The following is an 18,086-nucleotide window of genomic DNA, read 5'->3' as shown; positions in this document are numbered from 1 at the left end:
GGTGTGCGCGCGCGCAGGCGCGGGAAAGTGCGGCCGCGCGCTCGCGCTCCCAGCAAGCCGGCTCATCTGCAAGCTGCCATGCCCCGCGGGAAATCCGCATCGGGAGGCTCTACTGCCGCCAGCCCAGGCCCGGGGAGGCAAGCGGTTCTGAGCCGGTTCTTCAAGTCTGCGGGAAGCTTAAGATCCAGCGCGTCCCCCACGGAGCCAGCACAGAAGGTAGAGGACGGCTCCACAGCGCCCCCAGCTTCCACCGAGGCGAAAGCCGCCCGGGGCGGAGCCAGGCGGAGGGGCGGGGCCAGACGGCTAGGGGCGGGGTCAGGGCAGAGCGGGCGCGTAGGCGTCGTGGTCGGAAGCGGAGGTCCCACGGAGAGCGAATTAGTGGTGGGTTTGGACTAGGAAGGGGAGGAGCCAGGGAAGGAGAAGATGGCGGCTTCTGCTGGTCCTTGTTTTAATTGAAAGACTATTACCTTATGAGATGTAATAGATTTGAGGTTTTGGTGCTTCCAGTCGTTCTGGTGAATAGCGAGGACTGGCCGGTCCAGGATGCGTTTTTTAAACCTCCGTTCTTCATTCTTAACTTTACATTTTACCTACCGTATTGATGGAGATTTGTTTACATATGCTTGCTTGGCTGAATAGAAGAAAGCTGCCTTTAAGGCTAGTTTCTTAGAATTCAAAAACATTGCTCTGTATTTCAGATCGCTGTGCCAGAATATTGTTCTAACGTACAGATTCCCAGTGTAAGCATTTGGATGAATGAAGTTTCTGTAGAAGCTTATCGTTGGCAGATTCCTGTTGCTTGAAGCCCTTCAAATAGTTCAAAGTAAAGCAAAGTGAAACAAAACAAAATCCCATAGTGATATTGCCACAAATATAGGCACCTAGGATTCCCTGTTATGTTTCCCACACTGGCTGGCAATGTGTCACACTTGGCTAGGGTATGTTAAAACCTCAGCCATTTCCTAGATTGAAGATGTAGATGGTGATTCTAACCAGCATTAACTATCTACTGTATTTTAATGCAGGTACAAGGTTTAAGAATCTTAAACCCTTTCATTTATGTGTTTTTCCTATACTGACTGATGCTCTCTCTCTTTTTGAGGTTCAGTTACATTTTCGTAAATCCACCAAGATTTATTTTGCACTTGCTATTGAGAGAATACTCGGCAAAAGTTTTAAGTTTTTCTTAGATTACCTGCCAGCAGACAGTTCCAGGACATCTCTTAATAGTGGGTAGAAGCTTTGGAACAGGAAATACATTGCTCATTTACTACCTCCTCTTCCTCCCATGATTTTGCATATTGATCTTGTAGAGTTATTTTATTTAACATATAGAAGTAGAAAAGGTGGAGAATGGCACATAATTTCAGCAGGATATGAGGTAATGAGAGACTATACCTGCCAGTTTCTATCTCTGATGGTAAAAACAGTCACTCCCAAAAGCCTTTTCAGAGTAAAAAGTAGATTACTCTAAGAGAGTGGAAGGAAGGAAACCCTGAAGCAAGGTTAAATGGCTTTAGAGACTTCAAGCTTTAGAGTACTGTTCACACATCATTTCCAACCTTCCTGATACAGGGGACAGAAGGTGACAGCAGGAAGAGGTCACTGGGGAATGATGGGCCCACTAAGAAGAAAGCAAAGAAAGTTCCAGAGAAGAAAGGAGAAAACACTTCAGTAGCATTTCACAACCCTGGTAAGTGCTACAGAATAAGTCTTCTCAGCTCCTTGGGTTCTCCAGAAGGCAGAGGAGATTATTGGAGCATTGAGATTTGTTTCCTTGTGTGGAGAAGTAGCTCTGCTGTGCCTCAGCTGGTGTTTGGGAGGCTAGGGCCACAGAGGAGCTCAGTTTTCTAGTTTGGTTGTAGTTCTTCCAACTTTCTCTTTCCTGCTGCTTCTTTTTTTTAAAAAAATTGTGTGTGTGTGTGTGTGTGTGTGTGTGTGTGTGTGTGTATGTGTTGTGAGTGTAGATGCCTGCAGAGGTACAAGGTATGGAGTCACAGTGGTTTTAAGCCATCTGATGTGGTTGCTGGCAGTTGAATTTAGCAATTCTCTGATGGAAGAGCCATATGTGGTCTAACTACTGGCCCATCTCTCCTGCCATGGTATCTGTCTTAAATATTGATTATAAAGATGAAACATTTGCCAGTGAATTTGTCTTTTTGTACTTGGGTGTGTCGTAGTACATAGATAGAAGAGGCCAGAGGACAGTTTGCAGGAGTTATTTCTCTCCTTATGTTGTGTGAGTTCTGGCTTTGAACTCAGGTTGTAAGACTTGTTGGTAAGTACCCTTACCCAGGAAGCTATCTTCAGACCCCACTGAGTCTACTTATTATCTATCTCAAGTCTTAAGTTTGACTTCTAGAATTCTACCGGACAGAGCCTCTTCATGTTCCACGCCTCCAACCCTGCTCATGACCATCTTGTCCCCTGCATCTACCTCTTTTGCTTCTTTACAGCCATTCCTTTTATTTCTGCATTAAGACAGCTTTGGCTCCTACCATTTTCCGGAGATAGTGTGTAACCAGAATACTGCGTATCACACGTTTCCAGAGAAATCTCTAGTGTGCTGCGTGGGAGAGAGGCCCTTGCAGTTGAAGGGTGAGAAGAAAGAAGGTTTACTTTGAATCAGTTATTTTTATGTCAGACCTTTCTAGACTTCATGGTGCCTCCATTCCTGAGTCACAAGCATTTTGTGTTGTCAGTGGGATTGGCCTTTTGTTTTTCTAAGGATTGGGTGTGAATCTTGTGTGCTGAATTGGGGACTATACATCAACTCCCTGTCTAGCTTCAGATATCTCAGTAGCGACTGTCCTCACTTCTGTCCTGTATGTCATCATACATGCAGAAACAAGAAGCAAAGCTCCACTAGACTCCTGCTTTTTAAAATTAAAATTGTACTGCTTATTCTTTTATTGTATGTTTGTTTAGTGTGCTCGTGTGTGTGTGTGTGTGTGTGTGTGTGTGTGTGTGTGTGCATCTGTGCATGGGGGCCATATGTGTGTAGAAGTCAGGAGTTGAGTCACTTCAGTCTTGTTTCTGGTTATCATTGAACTTAGGTCATCAGCTTGGTGGCACCACTCCTGCAGAGCCATCTTGCCAGCCTCCTTCACTGTAGTTCTCTGGATTTCATCAGCGAATGAAATTATATGCAATGCTTAAATGGGTCATCTCTACCTTGAACACAGTGTTCTTTATCACATTACAGCTAGGTGCTCCAATGGGAATGTCCTTCGGAAAAATTCTGTGCAGGTTATGAATTGACATAGTGAAGCCAAAATATTATTGGTGTGTTTTCTTCTTCATATTTCCAAAGAGGCAAAGACCTGTCAGAGGCCCAAGATTGTTTTAAAGTCCCTGGAAAAGTTGAAAGAATTCTGCTGTGATTCTGCCCTCCCTCAGAACAGAGTCCAGACAGAAGCTCTTCGGGAGAGACTTGCAGTTCTGCCAAAGTGTACTGATTTCGAAGATATCACTCTGCAACGTGCAAAGAATGCGATTTTGTCTGAAGATTCCAAGTCCCAGGCTAACCGGAAAGTATGTAACTGCTGTGTAGGTGAATAATCAGTCACCTTGGCTCTGAAGTCCTTTTAGCTTCCTTGGGATTACACAGGGAAATAAATGGTTTCCACTTCCAGTCATCTTTGCTAGCAGAGAACATTTGTGTCTTAGGTTTTCTTTCTTAAAGCATTTACGAGTTTTAGCGTTTATTTGAGAGAGATTAGTTGGTTTATATTAAAACATGTTTATATTAAAACAGTGCACAACACCTGCAGGCAGTCCTCCTGTGTGTAGGATAGGAACATTGACGTGAGGTGCTTCTTGTTGATAGTTTACACATTTCCCCTGGGAAATCCTGGTGGGCATCACATAGGTCTGAGGCTTTTCAGTTGAAAGCTTGGCAGGAAGAGAGTCCATTCAGAGGTAAAGTAAATGCTAGGATAGGCTTTTATTTCTTCTGCTGTGAACTTTGTGACTGTTAATATTTTTATTATTACAAAAGCAGGGAATTTGCCTCTTGCTCCAGCACTGAAATCCATTCATAGAAATGGTTGGTTCTCATCCTTAGCTTTAAATCAAAATAATTTGCAGAGCTTTTGAAAAAAGCACTTAAAAACTATTGTTCAGAACCTTTCTTCAGGATCATATTTAGTTGGTTTTCATTGATGATTTATTCCTTCATTGCTTACTTACTCATTTATTTTTGTTTTTTTGAGATAGAGTGTCTCTGTGTAACAATCCTGGCTGTCCTGGAATTATCTTTATAATCAGGCGGGTCTTGAACTCAGAGAGTCTGCCTACTTCTGCCTCCTGAGTGCTGGGACTAATGGTGTGTGCCACCATATTTGTTGGGAATAGACATTTAAAAAAATTTTATTTTAATATGTAGCTATGATTGACACCACTGAATTAGAGATTTGGTCACCCACATATAGCAATGTACATGCACACGCAAACATACACAAACACACACACATTTACTTTCCTTGAGCATTGAAATTCTATTGTATTCTTCTTAGAAAAGTGCTCTGGACAATAACGGTTTAGCCGGTATTTCTGAAAGTTCACACTTCCTCCCACAAAGTCAGGATCCTAACCCTCAGCCAGAGAGAGAAAGATGGCTGACTTAGTTGTCATAGACTTGTCATAAACTGAAAATGTTTGTTTTTCGTCTGCATGACTAGAGTATATGGAAGTTACAAAGTCTGCTGATTAAACCCACTGCTCGCGGGCCACATTCCTCCATGGTGCCCACTTTCTGTTGCTCATACAGACAGTGACCAGCTCTGCATTGCAACAACATCGGGAACTAGAAGTAACCAGACAGAAGGGTTCCCTGGGAGCCAGGGAGCCAAGTGGACGTTGTTACAGGCGATAGGCCATTGCTGTTGAATTTTCTTTGAGATAGGGTCTCACTTACAGCCCCGGCTGCCCTTGAACTAACAGGGACCTATCACCCTCTGTCTTGTACAGGCTGGGCTAAAGTCCTGATGAGCTATTGGAGGTCCTGGGACGCAGATGGGTGGCACAAAGCTACCATGGCTCTTGCCAGGCTTTCTGAATTCACAGTTGAGTTCACTGTGCTGGCTCTAGGGATACAGAAGAGAGCATAATAGATCTGAGAAATGTTTCTATCTTCATAGTGTTCACAACTGTTTAACAAAATATCAGTTTGGCAATATTACACAGATACTTTCTTTTGGGGGAAGTCTATTGTATTCCATAAATAAGTACTAGAAATATTTTTCTAGAAAATGTATTTTTTAAATGTGGATTAAATTTTATATTATATAGCATTCTTGGATTTTTATAAAACTATAAAAACAAAAGGGGAAAAAAAATCTCATAAAAATTAAAGACACTTGCATTCTCAGACTTGATACTATAAGCCACATTTCTCTTGCCACAAGTTTACACTCCTTCTTTTGGAGGCTTTTGTATGGACTAATGGTCTTGCTTTTGCTGAGGTAAACTGTCTGATAAGGTCAGTTTAAGGACAGGTTGATTTTAGCTAAGGGGTTGAGGGTCTGGTCCGTGAGAGGGAAGGCAGGTGCATGGTGAGACACCTGGCCACACGTCTTCCCTAGTCAGGAGCAGGCTGACACTCCTGCTTGGTTCCCTTCCTCCTTCATTTAGCACATGGGATACTGCTGCCCATATTCAAGGCTGCACCGCCTTCCAGTTCCAGGGTGAAGGGAACATGTTGCAGCTTCACGATTGAGATGAGTCTCTTTGGACAATTACAGTCTTTATCCTTGTGTTTCCTGAAAGGACCCTGGATACATGCCTTCTGCTCTATCCTGCCCAACACTCCTGGGAATACGTCATGAGATTAATAGATTTGTGAAGTAAAAGATGTAAAGAATATAGAACATTAAACTATTTGGGCTTTCACTATTCTTATTTGTACAGTTTATCTTGGCTTTCTACTTCTATTTAATTTTTCAAGTTAGCATGCCGAGTAATTAATTGTTTTCTTTTTCATCTTGATATCACCAATCATTCTCTCTTGTATTCCTTCCCCCACTGCACTCTCTGTGTTTTAAACTTTATTTTGAAAAAATTTTCAGACCTATAGATAACTTGGCCTCAGTATGCCTTCAGAAACTTTCCCCGTGGAGTCACAAAGTGTTAGCTTTTGGCCGTGCTTGCCTTTACCCTGAGAACTCAGCTGATGCTTTCTGAACTTTTGGTTTCTAGGACAGTCAGTTTGGACCATGCCCTGAAATTTCCCAGAAGACTTCGGACTGGAAGCCGCTTAACAAGCGGTCCAAGAGCGTGTACACACCGCTGGAAGTGCAGTACATGGGCGTGAAACAGCAGTACAGGGACGCCGTTCTGTGCGTGGAATGTGGCTACAAGTACAGGTTCTTCGGGGAAGATGCCGAAGTGAGTTGTTTTTCTTTTCCTTCCTTTTTCTCACAGGGTCAAGCTGTGCTGCCCACGCTGGCTTTGAACTCTTGATCCTGTTACTTCAGCCTCTCCGTCCCTAAGTTCTGAGTCTACAGGTGTTCACCACAAGGCCTGCTTATGCATTGTGTTTGCAAATACTGACGGGCCTTTCTCTTGTCTAGCCGTGGACTCTTAGCATGTCTTATTTTTCTGTCTGAAAATATTCTTAAAATCTTTTATTTAACGTGTGTGTGTGTGTGTGTGTGTGTGTGTGTGTGTGTGTGTTCATGTTCAGAGGTCAGACGACAATTCTGAGGAGATAGTTTTCTGCTTCCACTATATGGGTCTGTGCTGGCTCACTGTGTCAGCTTGACACAAACTAGAGTATTTGGAGAGAGGGAGCCTCAATTGAGAAAGTGCCTTCATAAGCTCAGTCTGTAGGAAAGCCTGTAGGACATTTTGTTAGTTAATTCAATTAAAAAATTATTAGCTGGGTGGTAATAGCACACGCCTTTAGCCCCAGTACTCAGGAGGCACAGGTAGGCAAATCTTTGAGTTTGAGGCCAGCCTGGTCTACAGAGTGACTTCCAGGTGTCTAGGGATACACATAGAAACCCTGTCTTGAATGCCACCTCCCAAATTTTTTTGTAGTTAATTTGTAATTGATGGGGGACAGTCTAGCTCAGGTGGTCCTGGGTCTAAAGAAAGCAGGCTGAGAAAGCCATAATGAGCAAGTAAATAGCACCCATCAGTGCAGCCTTCATTGCCTCCAGGCGAGTTTCCGCCCTGACTCTCTTCAGTGACGGACTGTGTATGGAAGTGAAAGGCAAATAACTCTTTCCTCCACAGCTTGCTCTTGGCCAGTGGTGTTTCATCATAGCAGTGTGACCCCAATTAAAACAGGGTTCAGGACTTAGCTCATCGGGCTTAGGAACAAGTGCTCTTACCTGTTGAGCTGTTTTGCAGGTTGTGTTTTCTGGGTTTCTGGCAAAACAAACTAGATTAGTGACCCTTTGAGAACTACTGACACTTGAGCCTGGAGAGTTGGCTCGGCGGTTACGAGCACTTACAGAGTGACTAACAGCTCTAGTTCCAGAGGATCTGTTGCTTTCTGGCCTCCATGGCACTGTGCAGGTAGTGAATGGGGTACCTGCAGGCAGAACACTCACACACATAAAAGACTTGTGGCGAGAAGCAATGGTCAGAATGTTACTGCATCGTCTCCCTGCTGCTAGCCTGGTACTTTTCATCCCTCAAAAGATGGTCCAGTGCGTCAGTTAGCAAATGCACTGTAGTCATGTCGGTGGTTTTCCAGGGAAGATTGAAGCAGATGCAAAAATCTGGGATGTATACAAGTTCTCTTGTTTACCTTTAACTTAGGAATTGTCATAGGAAGAAGCTTCTGCCTCATAGACAGGCACGTTACCTGCCAGCTATCAACAGGTGCTCGAAATGACCTGTGTGTCCGTCATCTTGCCATTGTTTTTTCAAGTTAGGTCCTGACTTAATTTAGAGGTGTTTGATGTAGGCTTCAGTGAAGAGGGCTAAAGATGGATTTTTATATTTAATGGGTGTCTTAAGTTACTTTTTTTTTTGCTGTGACAAAATGTGGGTCTTAGGATTTATTACTATAATGAGACACCATGACCACGGCAACTCCTATAAGGAAACATTTAATTGGGACTGGCTTACAGCTGAAGGTGTAGACCACTGAAGGCAGATGTGGTGCTGGAGAGGAGCTGAGAGTTCGACATTCAGATCAGCAGGCCATGTGTAGAGAGAGGGACAGTGGGCCTGGCTTGAGCATTTGAAACCTCAAAGCTCACCCCTAGTGACTCACTTCTTCCAACAAGGCCACACCTCCTAATAGTGCCACTTCCCATGAGCCTATGGGGGTCATTTTCATTCAGACCACCACACAAAGCAACTTACTACAAAGCATTTAACTGAGGCCTCACAGAGGGTAAGAGTCCGTGGCCATCCTAGTGGGGAGCATGGAAGCAGGCAGGCAGACTGGGTGGGAGCAGTAGTTGAGTGCTCATGTATTGAGACATGAACACCAGGTAGAGCTAACGGAGAATAGTGTGGCTTTCTGAGACCTCAGAGCCCATTCTCAGTGACATAACACATTTCCTTCAACAAGGCCACACCAAACAGTTCTGTCTACTAGGGACCAAGCATTCAAACTGGATTTCAAAATTAAAAAAATTCAAATTGAACTTCTGTGTGCCTTGTCCAAAGCACTGTGCTGGCCAAGCTGAGGAAGAGGATTGCTGGTGATGCCATTGTTGGGTCTTAGGGATGATGCTTATGTGTTAGGCTTCTTTGGGTCATAGGTTGTCCCAAAAAGACAAGGTAGTACAAACTTAGGGAATGGAAAACCTAGTCTCTGGCTGGAGAGATTGCTCCGTTGTTAAGACCCTGACTGCTCTTCTAGAGGTCTTGAGTTCAGTTCCCAGCCACCAACTGTGGCGACTCACAACCATCTGTAATGGGATCTGATGCCCTCTTCTTGTGTGTCTGAAGACAGCTACAGTGTATTCATGTGTGTGTGTGTGTGTGTGTGTGTGTGTGTGTGTGTGTGTGTATGTGTGTGTAAAATAAATTTAAAAACATTCTTAAAAAAAACAAAAAAACTCAGTCTCCACTAATCCTTTTTCTTTCAGTGTCTAAAGTCTGTTTTTGCAGGAAATTAATATTCTTAGTAACATTATGCTGTGTTTTGTGTTATGAGATTAACACTGGCATGCGTTCTGAGAGAAGAAATACACGATTGCCACCTCTAGGAGAAGGAGACAGAGGATGTCTAGGTTGAAAAGTAAATTCCGACCTGACCATAGTAAGGACTGATCTTTACTTGTCAGTTATGATGAAACAATACAGTTCAGAGATGGGGGAGCTTGGGCAGTGAGAATGTTGGGGTGAGATTCTGGGGTTTTGGTGGGCATTGCCTAAACCATGGTATTTTCTAGAAGAAAGCAAGAAATCAGTTCAGTTACTGCTTCTGCTTTCAGTTCTTCCCATCCAATGCTCTTAGCTAACAGGTCTAACATCTTGTCCTGAAGACCTGTTTCCTAGTGTCAGGAAGGTGTGATTCCTCTTTGTCTCAGTTAGGGTTTTACTGCTGTGAACAGACACCATGACCAATGCAAGTCTTATAAAAGACTATTAAATTGGGGCTGGCTTACAGGTTCATAGGTTCAGTTCATTACCATGAAGGTGGGGACATGGCAGCATCCAGGCAGGCATGTTGCAGGAGGAGCTGAGAGTTCTACATCTTCATCTGAAGGCTGCTAGTGGAAGACTAACTTCCAGGCAACTAGGGTCTGATAGCCCATGCCCACTGTGGCACACCTACTCCAACAAGGCCACACTTTCTAATTGTGCCATTCCCTGAACTGAGCATATATAAACTCTGTATAAGTGGAATCACTCTCTAAGATGTTCTGTAGTGTCAGGAAGCTGTGTTTTCTCTGTATAAATAGAATCACTTTGTTTGATGCTCTGTAGTGGCTTCTCCTTGCCAAGTATTTAACTGGCCCATTTGCATAACAATGTCTTGTTTCCTTACACTCCCAGGCTCTCCTGTAGGGAAGACTGAACATTTTAAGGTTACGGGAACATTTTAAGGTTACGGGAACATTTGTGTATTTATGAGGACATTGAAGAAGAGCAGTTTTGATTTGGGATTTAGAGATACAGATATTGGCTCTGAAGTCACTCTTTTAGAGGTTCCCATAGTAGATGAAACCATATGTTTTATACAGGGAATGTTCTTTAAACATTTTATTGATGATATATGTATTTAGAGAAATGTCAGAGCCTACATGTATGCAAAATGACGAACTGTTAACAAGTGAACAGCCGTGGAAAGGGATCTTGAACATGCACTGTTGACATTCCCTCTGTCTGTACCTTTAGATCGCTGCCCGGGAACTCAATATTTATTGCCACTTAGACCACAACTTTATGACAGCCAGCATACCTACCCACAGACTGTTCGTACATGTCCGCCGACTTGTGGCCAAAGGATACAAGGTCAGCCTTGGCTTTGATTTGTGGAAAAGAAATTGGGATTCTCTTCTAGAGAGTGAAAGCATGTCTTATGAAGTGGCAGAAAGGCTTTCACCGGCTTTGGAATTATGGGAAGTGGGTATGTGTTATAGTTATTAGCATTGTGTCTGTATTTCATTTTTTTCCCCTGAACCAGAGTCTTAAGTTGTAAAGCCGAGGATGGACTTGAACTCACGCTCACTCACAGTCCTTCAAGCACTGGATACGTAGGCATGCTCTGTGTGCACTGAAGCAGCCTTTCTTCCTTTATCCACTTGACAGTTGCTTGGGGTCTTTCTGCTCTACATCTGGACATCGAGCGTGTTTTCCTTATTTTCGGTGCTTCAGAAAGAACATTTTAACAGTTTGAAACTTAAAAAAAGGAAACAAACAAACAACAACAACAACAAAAAACCCGAAACAGTGCTTCACTGGATTTGGCAGTAAATGTGTCTTATTTTTGTTGAAGGTGGGCGTTGTGAAGCAAACTGAAACTGCGGCATTAAAGGCCATCGGGGACAATAAAAGTTCTGTCTTCTCCCGGAAACTGACGGCGCTTTATACAAAATCCACGCTTATTGGAGAAGATATCCTTTTAGGATAAGAAGTTTCCTCTTGTTGTACGGGCTTTACATTTAAAATGACAAATTGAACTGAACAGGTTTTCCTTTTCCCTAATGAGAATCTTTGCTGAGGTGTCCAGTCACTATGCATCCGAGCATCCGCCATGGTGTGTGTGTCACTGAGAGAGGGTGGGTATTGGATGGATACAGTGAGAGCAGAATTCATTGTACTGTAATAGCAAGAACAAGAAATGATCCCAATGATCCCAATAAAACATAGCAGGTTAACGACCATTTGTGGCAGAGAGTTAGCTATCCAGGGCTTTGCTAGCTCCTCAGTCTTGCTAACATGAGACCTGAAAGTAACTTACTCACTTCATGTGAAATGAGCTTCAGAGACAAAATTAAGACACAATTAAATGTGGGACCATCTTCATTAATTGTCGACTTCATAAACAAATTATTGAAATTTTCTCTTGTCGGTTTCAGTGTGCATAGAGCTTGTCCCAAAGTTTATCATCACCCATAAATTCTTTATGCTAGTTGAAGCCAAGTAAGTTCAAGGATTCTTAGTTTTTGTTTTGAGATAAAGTCTCACTGTGTGCTGCAGGCTGGCCTTGAATTTCTTAAGCCTTTCTGATAGTTGGGTTATCCTTGCCTGCGCATCATACTTGACCCATTATTTTAAAAAGTGAAATAGTTTTTCAGAAAATAAGAGCAAGGTGCAATTAAAATACTTTACTAGATAGTGGGTCAATTCTCTCTTTTTAAATGTTTTCTTTTATTAAAAATAGATTTTAAATTTACATCCTTTCTGTCTCTGTTAGAAAGGAAACAGTCATCTAATAAATCATAATAAAATCAGCTATAAATAATAAAGCAAAGACAAGAGATTGGAATAGAACAAAACAAAACAACAAAAAGAGCCAAAGAAGCACCAGAAACATACAGGCACAGAGACACACACCAGTCGCACACACAGGAGTCCCACAAAACCCATGCGGAAGCTTTATAGCTTATACACTCGGGACTGTTATAAAAGCTGCTTCCTAAGATGGGGTTGAGTGTGTCTTCTGTTGGCCGTCTGTTGCTGGTCATGGGGCCGACCCCTAAGAGTGGTTGGCTTCCCCAGTGAGACTTTCCTGGAGAAAATAGGATGACTTTGTCCAGAATCAGAATAACCTTGAGAATTTTGGTTAATGGGATTCATTTTATACGTGTCTGTGCATACATATGTAAATGAGTGTTTCTGTTCAGTTAAAATGTCCTAAAATTCTCTGGATGCTCCGGATCCACTTTAGAGATGAGGATTCACTTATGCTGTTTTAGTGTGTGTCCTTTGCTTTGTAGCACCGCTGGATTGTTAAGGAGTCAAGGGCCACCATCAACTCAGCAAAATGGCTTTATTTTGGGCTCCCACAAGGTTGCAGGTGCACCTCTAGCCCCTTTGGAATTGAGAAGATGGCGGTTGCCTGTCCTCGTCCCTGTTATAGTTCAGGGGAGAGACGACACGCACCGTGAGCGTACTTGGAAGACGCTGCCGCATGAGGAAATAAACCTTTATTAGTGGGAGTGAAACGTGATTTTCTTTAATGATTACTACATGTGAATCCTCTCGTCAGGCTGGATGAGGCTGTAAATACTGAGGAGGAATTGACAGATACTTCTACCCACTATCTTCTGTGTGTCTACGAAGAAAAGGAGAGCGCTGAAGACAGGAAGAAGGGGAGCGTTTCCGTCGGGTTGGTGGTAAGTTGTGAGTGATGGGTGTTTGAGGTACCCCGTGTGAGTTGGCGGGAACAGAACGTGATGAGGATTCGGAAGTGCTCTCGGGGACTTTGCTAGGAAAACGAACCTGTCATGTGGTTAGGATTTTCTTTTTTGGTTACTTGGCACTGTGCTGGTGAATGACCTGGTTGTTTCAGACTGTGTGCACGAGGACAAGGCTGATAAGTACAATGAAATGCTGTGCAGCTGTCATGAGCATGGCTGGCTCCAGCGGTGTCCTCTTGGCTGTGTGGTCTGCCGGAGTGCTTCTGGGGGTGTCCTCTTCACTGTGTGGTCTGCCGGAGTGCTTCTGGGGGTGTCCTCTTCACTGTGTGGACTGCCAGAGTGCTTCTGGGGGTGTCCTCTTGGCTGTGTGGTCTGCGGGAGTGCTTCTGGGGGTGTCCTCTTGGCTGTGTGGTCTGCCGGAGTGCTTCTGGGGGTGTCCTCTTCACTGTGTGGTCTGCCGGAGTGCTTCTGGGGGTGTCCTCTTCACTGTGTGGTCTGCCGGAGTGCTTCTGGGGGTGTCCTCTTCACTGTGTGGTCTGCCAGAGTGCTTCTGGGGGTGTCCTCTTGGCTGTGTGGTCTGCCAGAGTGCTTCTGGGGGTGTCCTCTTGGCTGTGTGGTCTGCCAGAGTGCTTCTGGGGGTGTCCTCTTGGCTGTGTGGTCTGCCAGAGTGCTTCTGGGAGTATCCCAGTTAGATTCTGAGGGAGGGACCGTTAAGGGAGATAATTAAGTGACCAGTGCAAGACAGCATACTAAATGAATATCAGAACTATGTCCACTCTGTCTTGTAGTAAATATGATCCAGGAACTATAGTAGTACTAATTTTGTATTGTGCCCACTCATGAGCAAATGTATCCACTTACAGATCTAAGGCTATGCCCCTCAGAAGTATTAGACTCCATTCTTTGTGCTTTTTCAACATCTGCAGTCAGTGACCAGCATTAACAAACGTTCTAAAGCTTCAGTGTCTTCAGTGTACCTTTAATACATTATTCATGCTGCTGTGCTAACCTGACATTTGCTTAGACAGTAAGCCCTTCTCTCGGAGTTGGCGGGACTGCGGGAGTTGGGGAGGCTCAAATGAATTTTCCCCCTGAGAAGCACTTTTTATCTAATCATAGACAGTTGGTCCCATCTCCCAGCAGTAAGTGTATTTGCTCACCTGCTTTAGCATATGTCCTGTGCTGTTTTATATTTCCCTGGAGCTCAGACTGAAGGGCAGAGTTCGTAGCACGTGAGAGCACACAGGTCCTACGTTAGCATCCGGCCACCACCAGGCTGACTGTAGCAGCTGAGCAGGGACATGAACAGATGCAGCAGTGGCCATTGACCCTAAGTGCTTCTGGCTTCCACTGTTGACTTCAGCAGTCTCTTTTCTGGCGCAGTGTCCTGAGCTCTAGGCCAAGGCTGCTCTTGCCACTACTCTACAGCTCTAGAATCTTCCAGATTTGCACAAGGCCACTAGGAATGTGCTCTAGTTCCTCAGCTAGTGTGGCTGAAGGAGCTCTTACCCTGTTCTCCCTGGGCATTTCTTTTTCCTGGATTTTATTTCCACTGTCTGAGAGTCTCCTGGGTGCTGGTAGAAAGCCTGGCTGTTGAGAACCATGCAAACATGCCTTGCACCTTCATTTTGGGCCATTGCGTAGACTGTGGGTTTCTTACATCTCTTGGCGTAATAACAGTGCAGACATCGCCGTTTGACTAGTTCTTTGATTAAAGTAACAGAGACTTTGGCTGCCTGTTAACTCCGTCATCTGATTATCTACAAACAGCTATATCAATATGCTTGCTTTGTGGATTGGCTCATCAACTTAACATACAGGTAACCTACGTAACCTGTGGCATAGCAGTGGCCACTGGAGGATTTCTCTGAGCTGGAATTGAGGACATTCTGTGGCTACAAATGAAGGATTTAAAGAAATGATTAAATATTCAAATGGAAAGACTGAGTAGAAATTTACCAGAGTAGTCAGTGTGAGACACTCACTCAGGTCAGTACCCAGTACTATCCACAACCCTCGGGTTCCCCAGGCCCCTTCCTTCTTTTCATTCTGGTTTGACCACCTCCAACTTTGTATAAAGGAAGCATACCATAAAAGCGTTTTCAACCTTTTGTTCTCTGTTTTGTATACAAACAAAAAAATTGTTTTTCTGTTTATCTATGTGCTGGGCCAACATGGGGGAGGCACATCTGTACCATGACCTTGCTTACAGAGATTAGAGGACACTGAGAATCAGCCCCTACCCCGTGAGAGCGAAACAGAGCTCACCAGGCTTGGCCGCAAGCCCCTTTATCCACCGAGGCATGTTACTGCCCTGAGTGTGACATTTATTTATATACTTTAGATCTTTGATTTCAGTGCTCTTTTTAATCTTAAAGCCCACATTTGTTCACTTCTCTGTTGCTGGACACATGTCTTGGTACTTTTTCCTCTAGGCATTTTTTTTTGCCTCTCATACGTATACCGAAGCTCTCATGAGTTTGTACTTGGGGGGAAGTGCTGATGTAAACACTGCTGGTATTTTCTCCTTTCCTAGATGGTGCTTGGCTCTTGTTGGAAGTGACTGTCACTTAGTTGACTGTATTAACAATATAAAGATGTGACACTTCCGGCTTTTCCTTAGTGCAAACTGTTCCTACCTCTTCATCTCTGAGGTGTCAGCAGTGGAGAGAACGCAGCCTGGGGAGTCGATGCAGCTCCACTGTTTTGTTGCTCTGAGACCTTGGTTAAGTAACGTCACAGCACTTCAAGTCTTTCAGGTTTTCTTCTGTTGTCCCACTGGGGTGATGGGTGATGGTTTTCAGTTGTCTTGGCTGTTTCTCTGGAGACTCAATGGGTTCATTGTGTTACGTTTGATTTTGGTTGTGCAAGAACTAGACTGTGCTGCTTGTGTGGTCACCAGCACTTTGTCCTGATAACTTGCTGTCCATGTGGGGCGAAGCTGTCTGAGCCTTTACACGCTAGTTGTGTAATTTAATCCCCATAACAACCTCGGGAGAGAAGTTGGTAATGTGTTTCTATACGTGGGAAAGGAAGCTGATGCCCAGGAGCGCTTGTTACAGCACTCTGTCAAGTGTACTGGTCCCACCCTTCCTTCCTTCCTTCCTGTGTGTACATGGCAAATGTGTGGCGGTCAGAGGACTACGGTGGGAGTAGATTCTCTCCTTCTACCATGTGAATCCTGTGGAGATCAAACTCAGGCCCTCAGGCTCAGTAGCAAGAGCTTTTTACTTGTGTCATCTCACCAGCCCTCAGCCCCTTTTAGATGCCCGTGAATCTAACTTACACAAGCTCTCAAAAGGCTTTCCACATTAGAGGTTGAGCACATTTTTGGAGCATGCCGAGTAGAACCATGCTGGTGATGTGTCGGTGCAGCTGGATGGTGTCTGTGTCCTGTGCCATCACGTTTCCTGTTGCTTCCAGGGAGTGCAGCCTGCAACAGGCGAGGTCGTGTTCGACTGCTTCCAGGACTCTGCCTGCAGACTGGAGCTGGAGACTCGCATATCCAGCCTGCAGCCCGTAGAGCTGCTGCTTCCCACAGACCTGTCTGTGCCCACGGAGACGCTCATCCACAGAGCCACCGCTGTCAGGTGAGGAATGCCCATTCAAACTAGAGTGGCTTCCCAAGCCAGTGCTTGTCCTTACAGAAATCTTACAGTACTCCTCCCCTAATAAGAGAGGCTTTGGTTTGGTTTTGTTTTTCCCGAGTCAAGATTTTTCTGGGTAGCCCTGGCTGTCCTGGAACTTGCTTTGTAGACCAGGCTGGCCTTGAATTCATAGATTTTCATCTGCTTTTGCCTCCCGTGAATTGGGAATAAAGGTGACCACCACCCCGGCTCCAATAGTTTTTAAAAGGAAAAAAAAACTGCGTGGGACTATAGATGACAGTCATTTTAAAGGGATTTATTATATTAATTATACTGTTCAAAGATTTATATATGTATTCTACAGATAATTTAGACCTTCTACAAATGTCTGTATAATTTCTGTGTTTCTTTAGTGTATGTGGGGCCAAGGAATTTTATTTACTAGGCTTTATATCACAACACTCATTTTGAAGCAGGTAGAGGAGAAGACGGGTGTGAGACTGTACATTCTCAAGGCACGCCGTGAGAACACCGCAGCAGGTGCCTCTCTGGAAGAGTGGCCAGAAGGGCAGGGAGCATGGGCTAGGCAGAGGGCTGAGGGCTGTGTACACGAAGGAAGACGGGATTTACAGACAGTCACTGTAGTCTACCTGATTCAAAGTGAGGCCTTGCTTTTACAACTAGTTTTTCTGATGATTTCGCTAATGTGCATTTACTTAGAAGAATGAAGAGCTACAAAAAGAAAGATGACATCAACCCACCTCCACACATGTGTAAATAACTGCACTTGGTCTTTTATTTCTTTATTCCTATTACTTCTTAATTTACCAACTTACGTTCATGTAGCACATATAGCTTTGTACCTACATTTAGCTGAAAAATTCCGTTTTCTCATGGGAAATCTCAGGCACATGAATCTAGACATTTCGGAAGAGACTAGGCACTAGTGTAGTGACACACCACCAGTCCATCAGCCAGGGCTTGTGTGCCCAGCCCGGAGCCAGGCTCATTCAGCCACACTCTTCTCTCTGGGATGCTTATGTTGGAGTAAATTTAGTAACTACCGCTTGTCTGCTAATATTTCAGTAAGCACTTCAAAAACATGCTCCGTATGACGCTTGTGATAGGAGTGACTGTGACCCGTCTACTGCCTCTCGCGTTGGCTGCTTTGTTGCTCAGATGGAGCGGTAGCATCACAGAAGCGTCTGTGTGCATTCTTAATTCTTTTCTGGAGAATCAGCCTTGAAGTGGAATTTTTAAGTCAGAGTTTAAACATTTATTAAAATTGTGGTTGCTTGCTAGATTGGAACATTTACAGTGACTGTGTAAATAATCTTTATTATTTCTATTATAGGTTGAAAACTGTAAGAAAATAGAAAACCCCTTATTTTGTTCTTTAGTTCTCTACTGTGTTCAAATTTGACCAGTTAAAAGTCACACAGTCCATTTATGAGGGGTGCTGACGCTGGAGAGCTAAAAATTGAACAAATTCTCAGATATTTTTAAAAGAGACTTTTAAGTGTAAACACATTTACCTTGTTTTGTGTCTTTAATTTTGTTCATTTTTCTTCATAACCAAGTGTATATTTGATTCATTTAGATTAATCTGGAATTTGGTTATTTTAATCATGTTAGATTTCTGTTTTCTACTTATTTTTATAAAAAAATCAATAAAAGTAACAGCATTAACACACACACACAGACACACACACACACACAC

The 18,086-nt window shown here is 43.8% G+C and overlaps 1 protein-coding gene across 1 annotated transcript in view; it reads left to right on the top strand.

The window, feature by feature from the left end:
* Nucleotides 1-78: 78 nt before the first annotated feature.
* Nucleotides 79-18,086, top strand: part of MSH3 (mutS homolog 3) — a gene marked incomplete at its 5' end in the record, with an annotated part of 126,222 nt that continues 108,214 nt past the window's right edge. Inside the window, 8 exons of the mRNA XM_080925262.1 lie at nucleotides 79-216; nucleotides 1,576-1,693; nucleotides 3,314-3,534; nucleotides 6,199-6,387; nucleotides 10,312-10,428; nucleotides 10,913-11,030; nucleotides 12,610-12,755; nucleotides 16,203-16,369. Of these exons, the coding sequence (XP_080781388.1) occupies nucleotides 79-216; nucleotides 1,576-1,693; nucleotides 3,314-3,534; nucleotides 6,199-6,387; nucleotides 10,312-10,428; nucleotides 10,913-11,030; nucleotides 12,610-12,755; nucleotides 16,203-16,369 (1,214 nt within the window). The remainder of the gene's footprint in view (nucleotides 217-1,575; nucleotides 1,694-3,313; nucleotides 3,535-6,198; nucleotides 6,388-10,311; nucleotides 10,429-10,912; nucleotides 11,031-12,609; nucleotides 12,756-16,202; nucleotides 16,370-18,086) is intronic.

This window comes from Micromys minutus (genome assembly GCF_963924665.1).
Source record: "Micromys minutus genome assembly, chromosome: 11".
Taxonomy (NCBI): Eukaryota; Metazoa; Chordata; class Mammalia; order Rodentia; family Muridae; genus Micromys; species Micromys minutus.
Note: the sequence above shows the minus strand (reverse complement) of the source record. Positions and strands in the feature narration are given on the sequence as shown.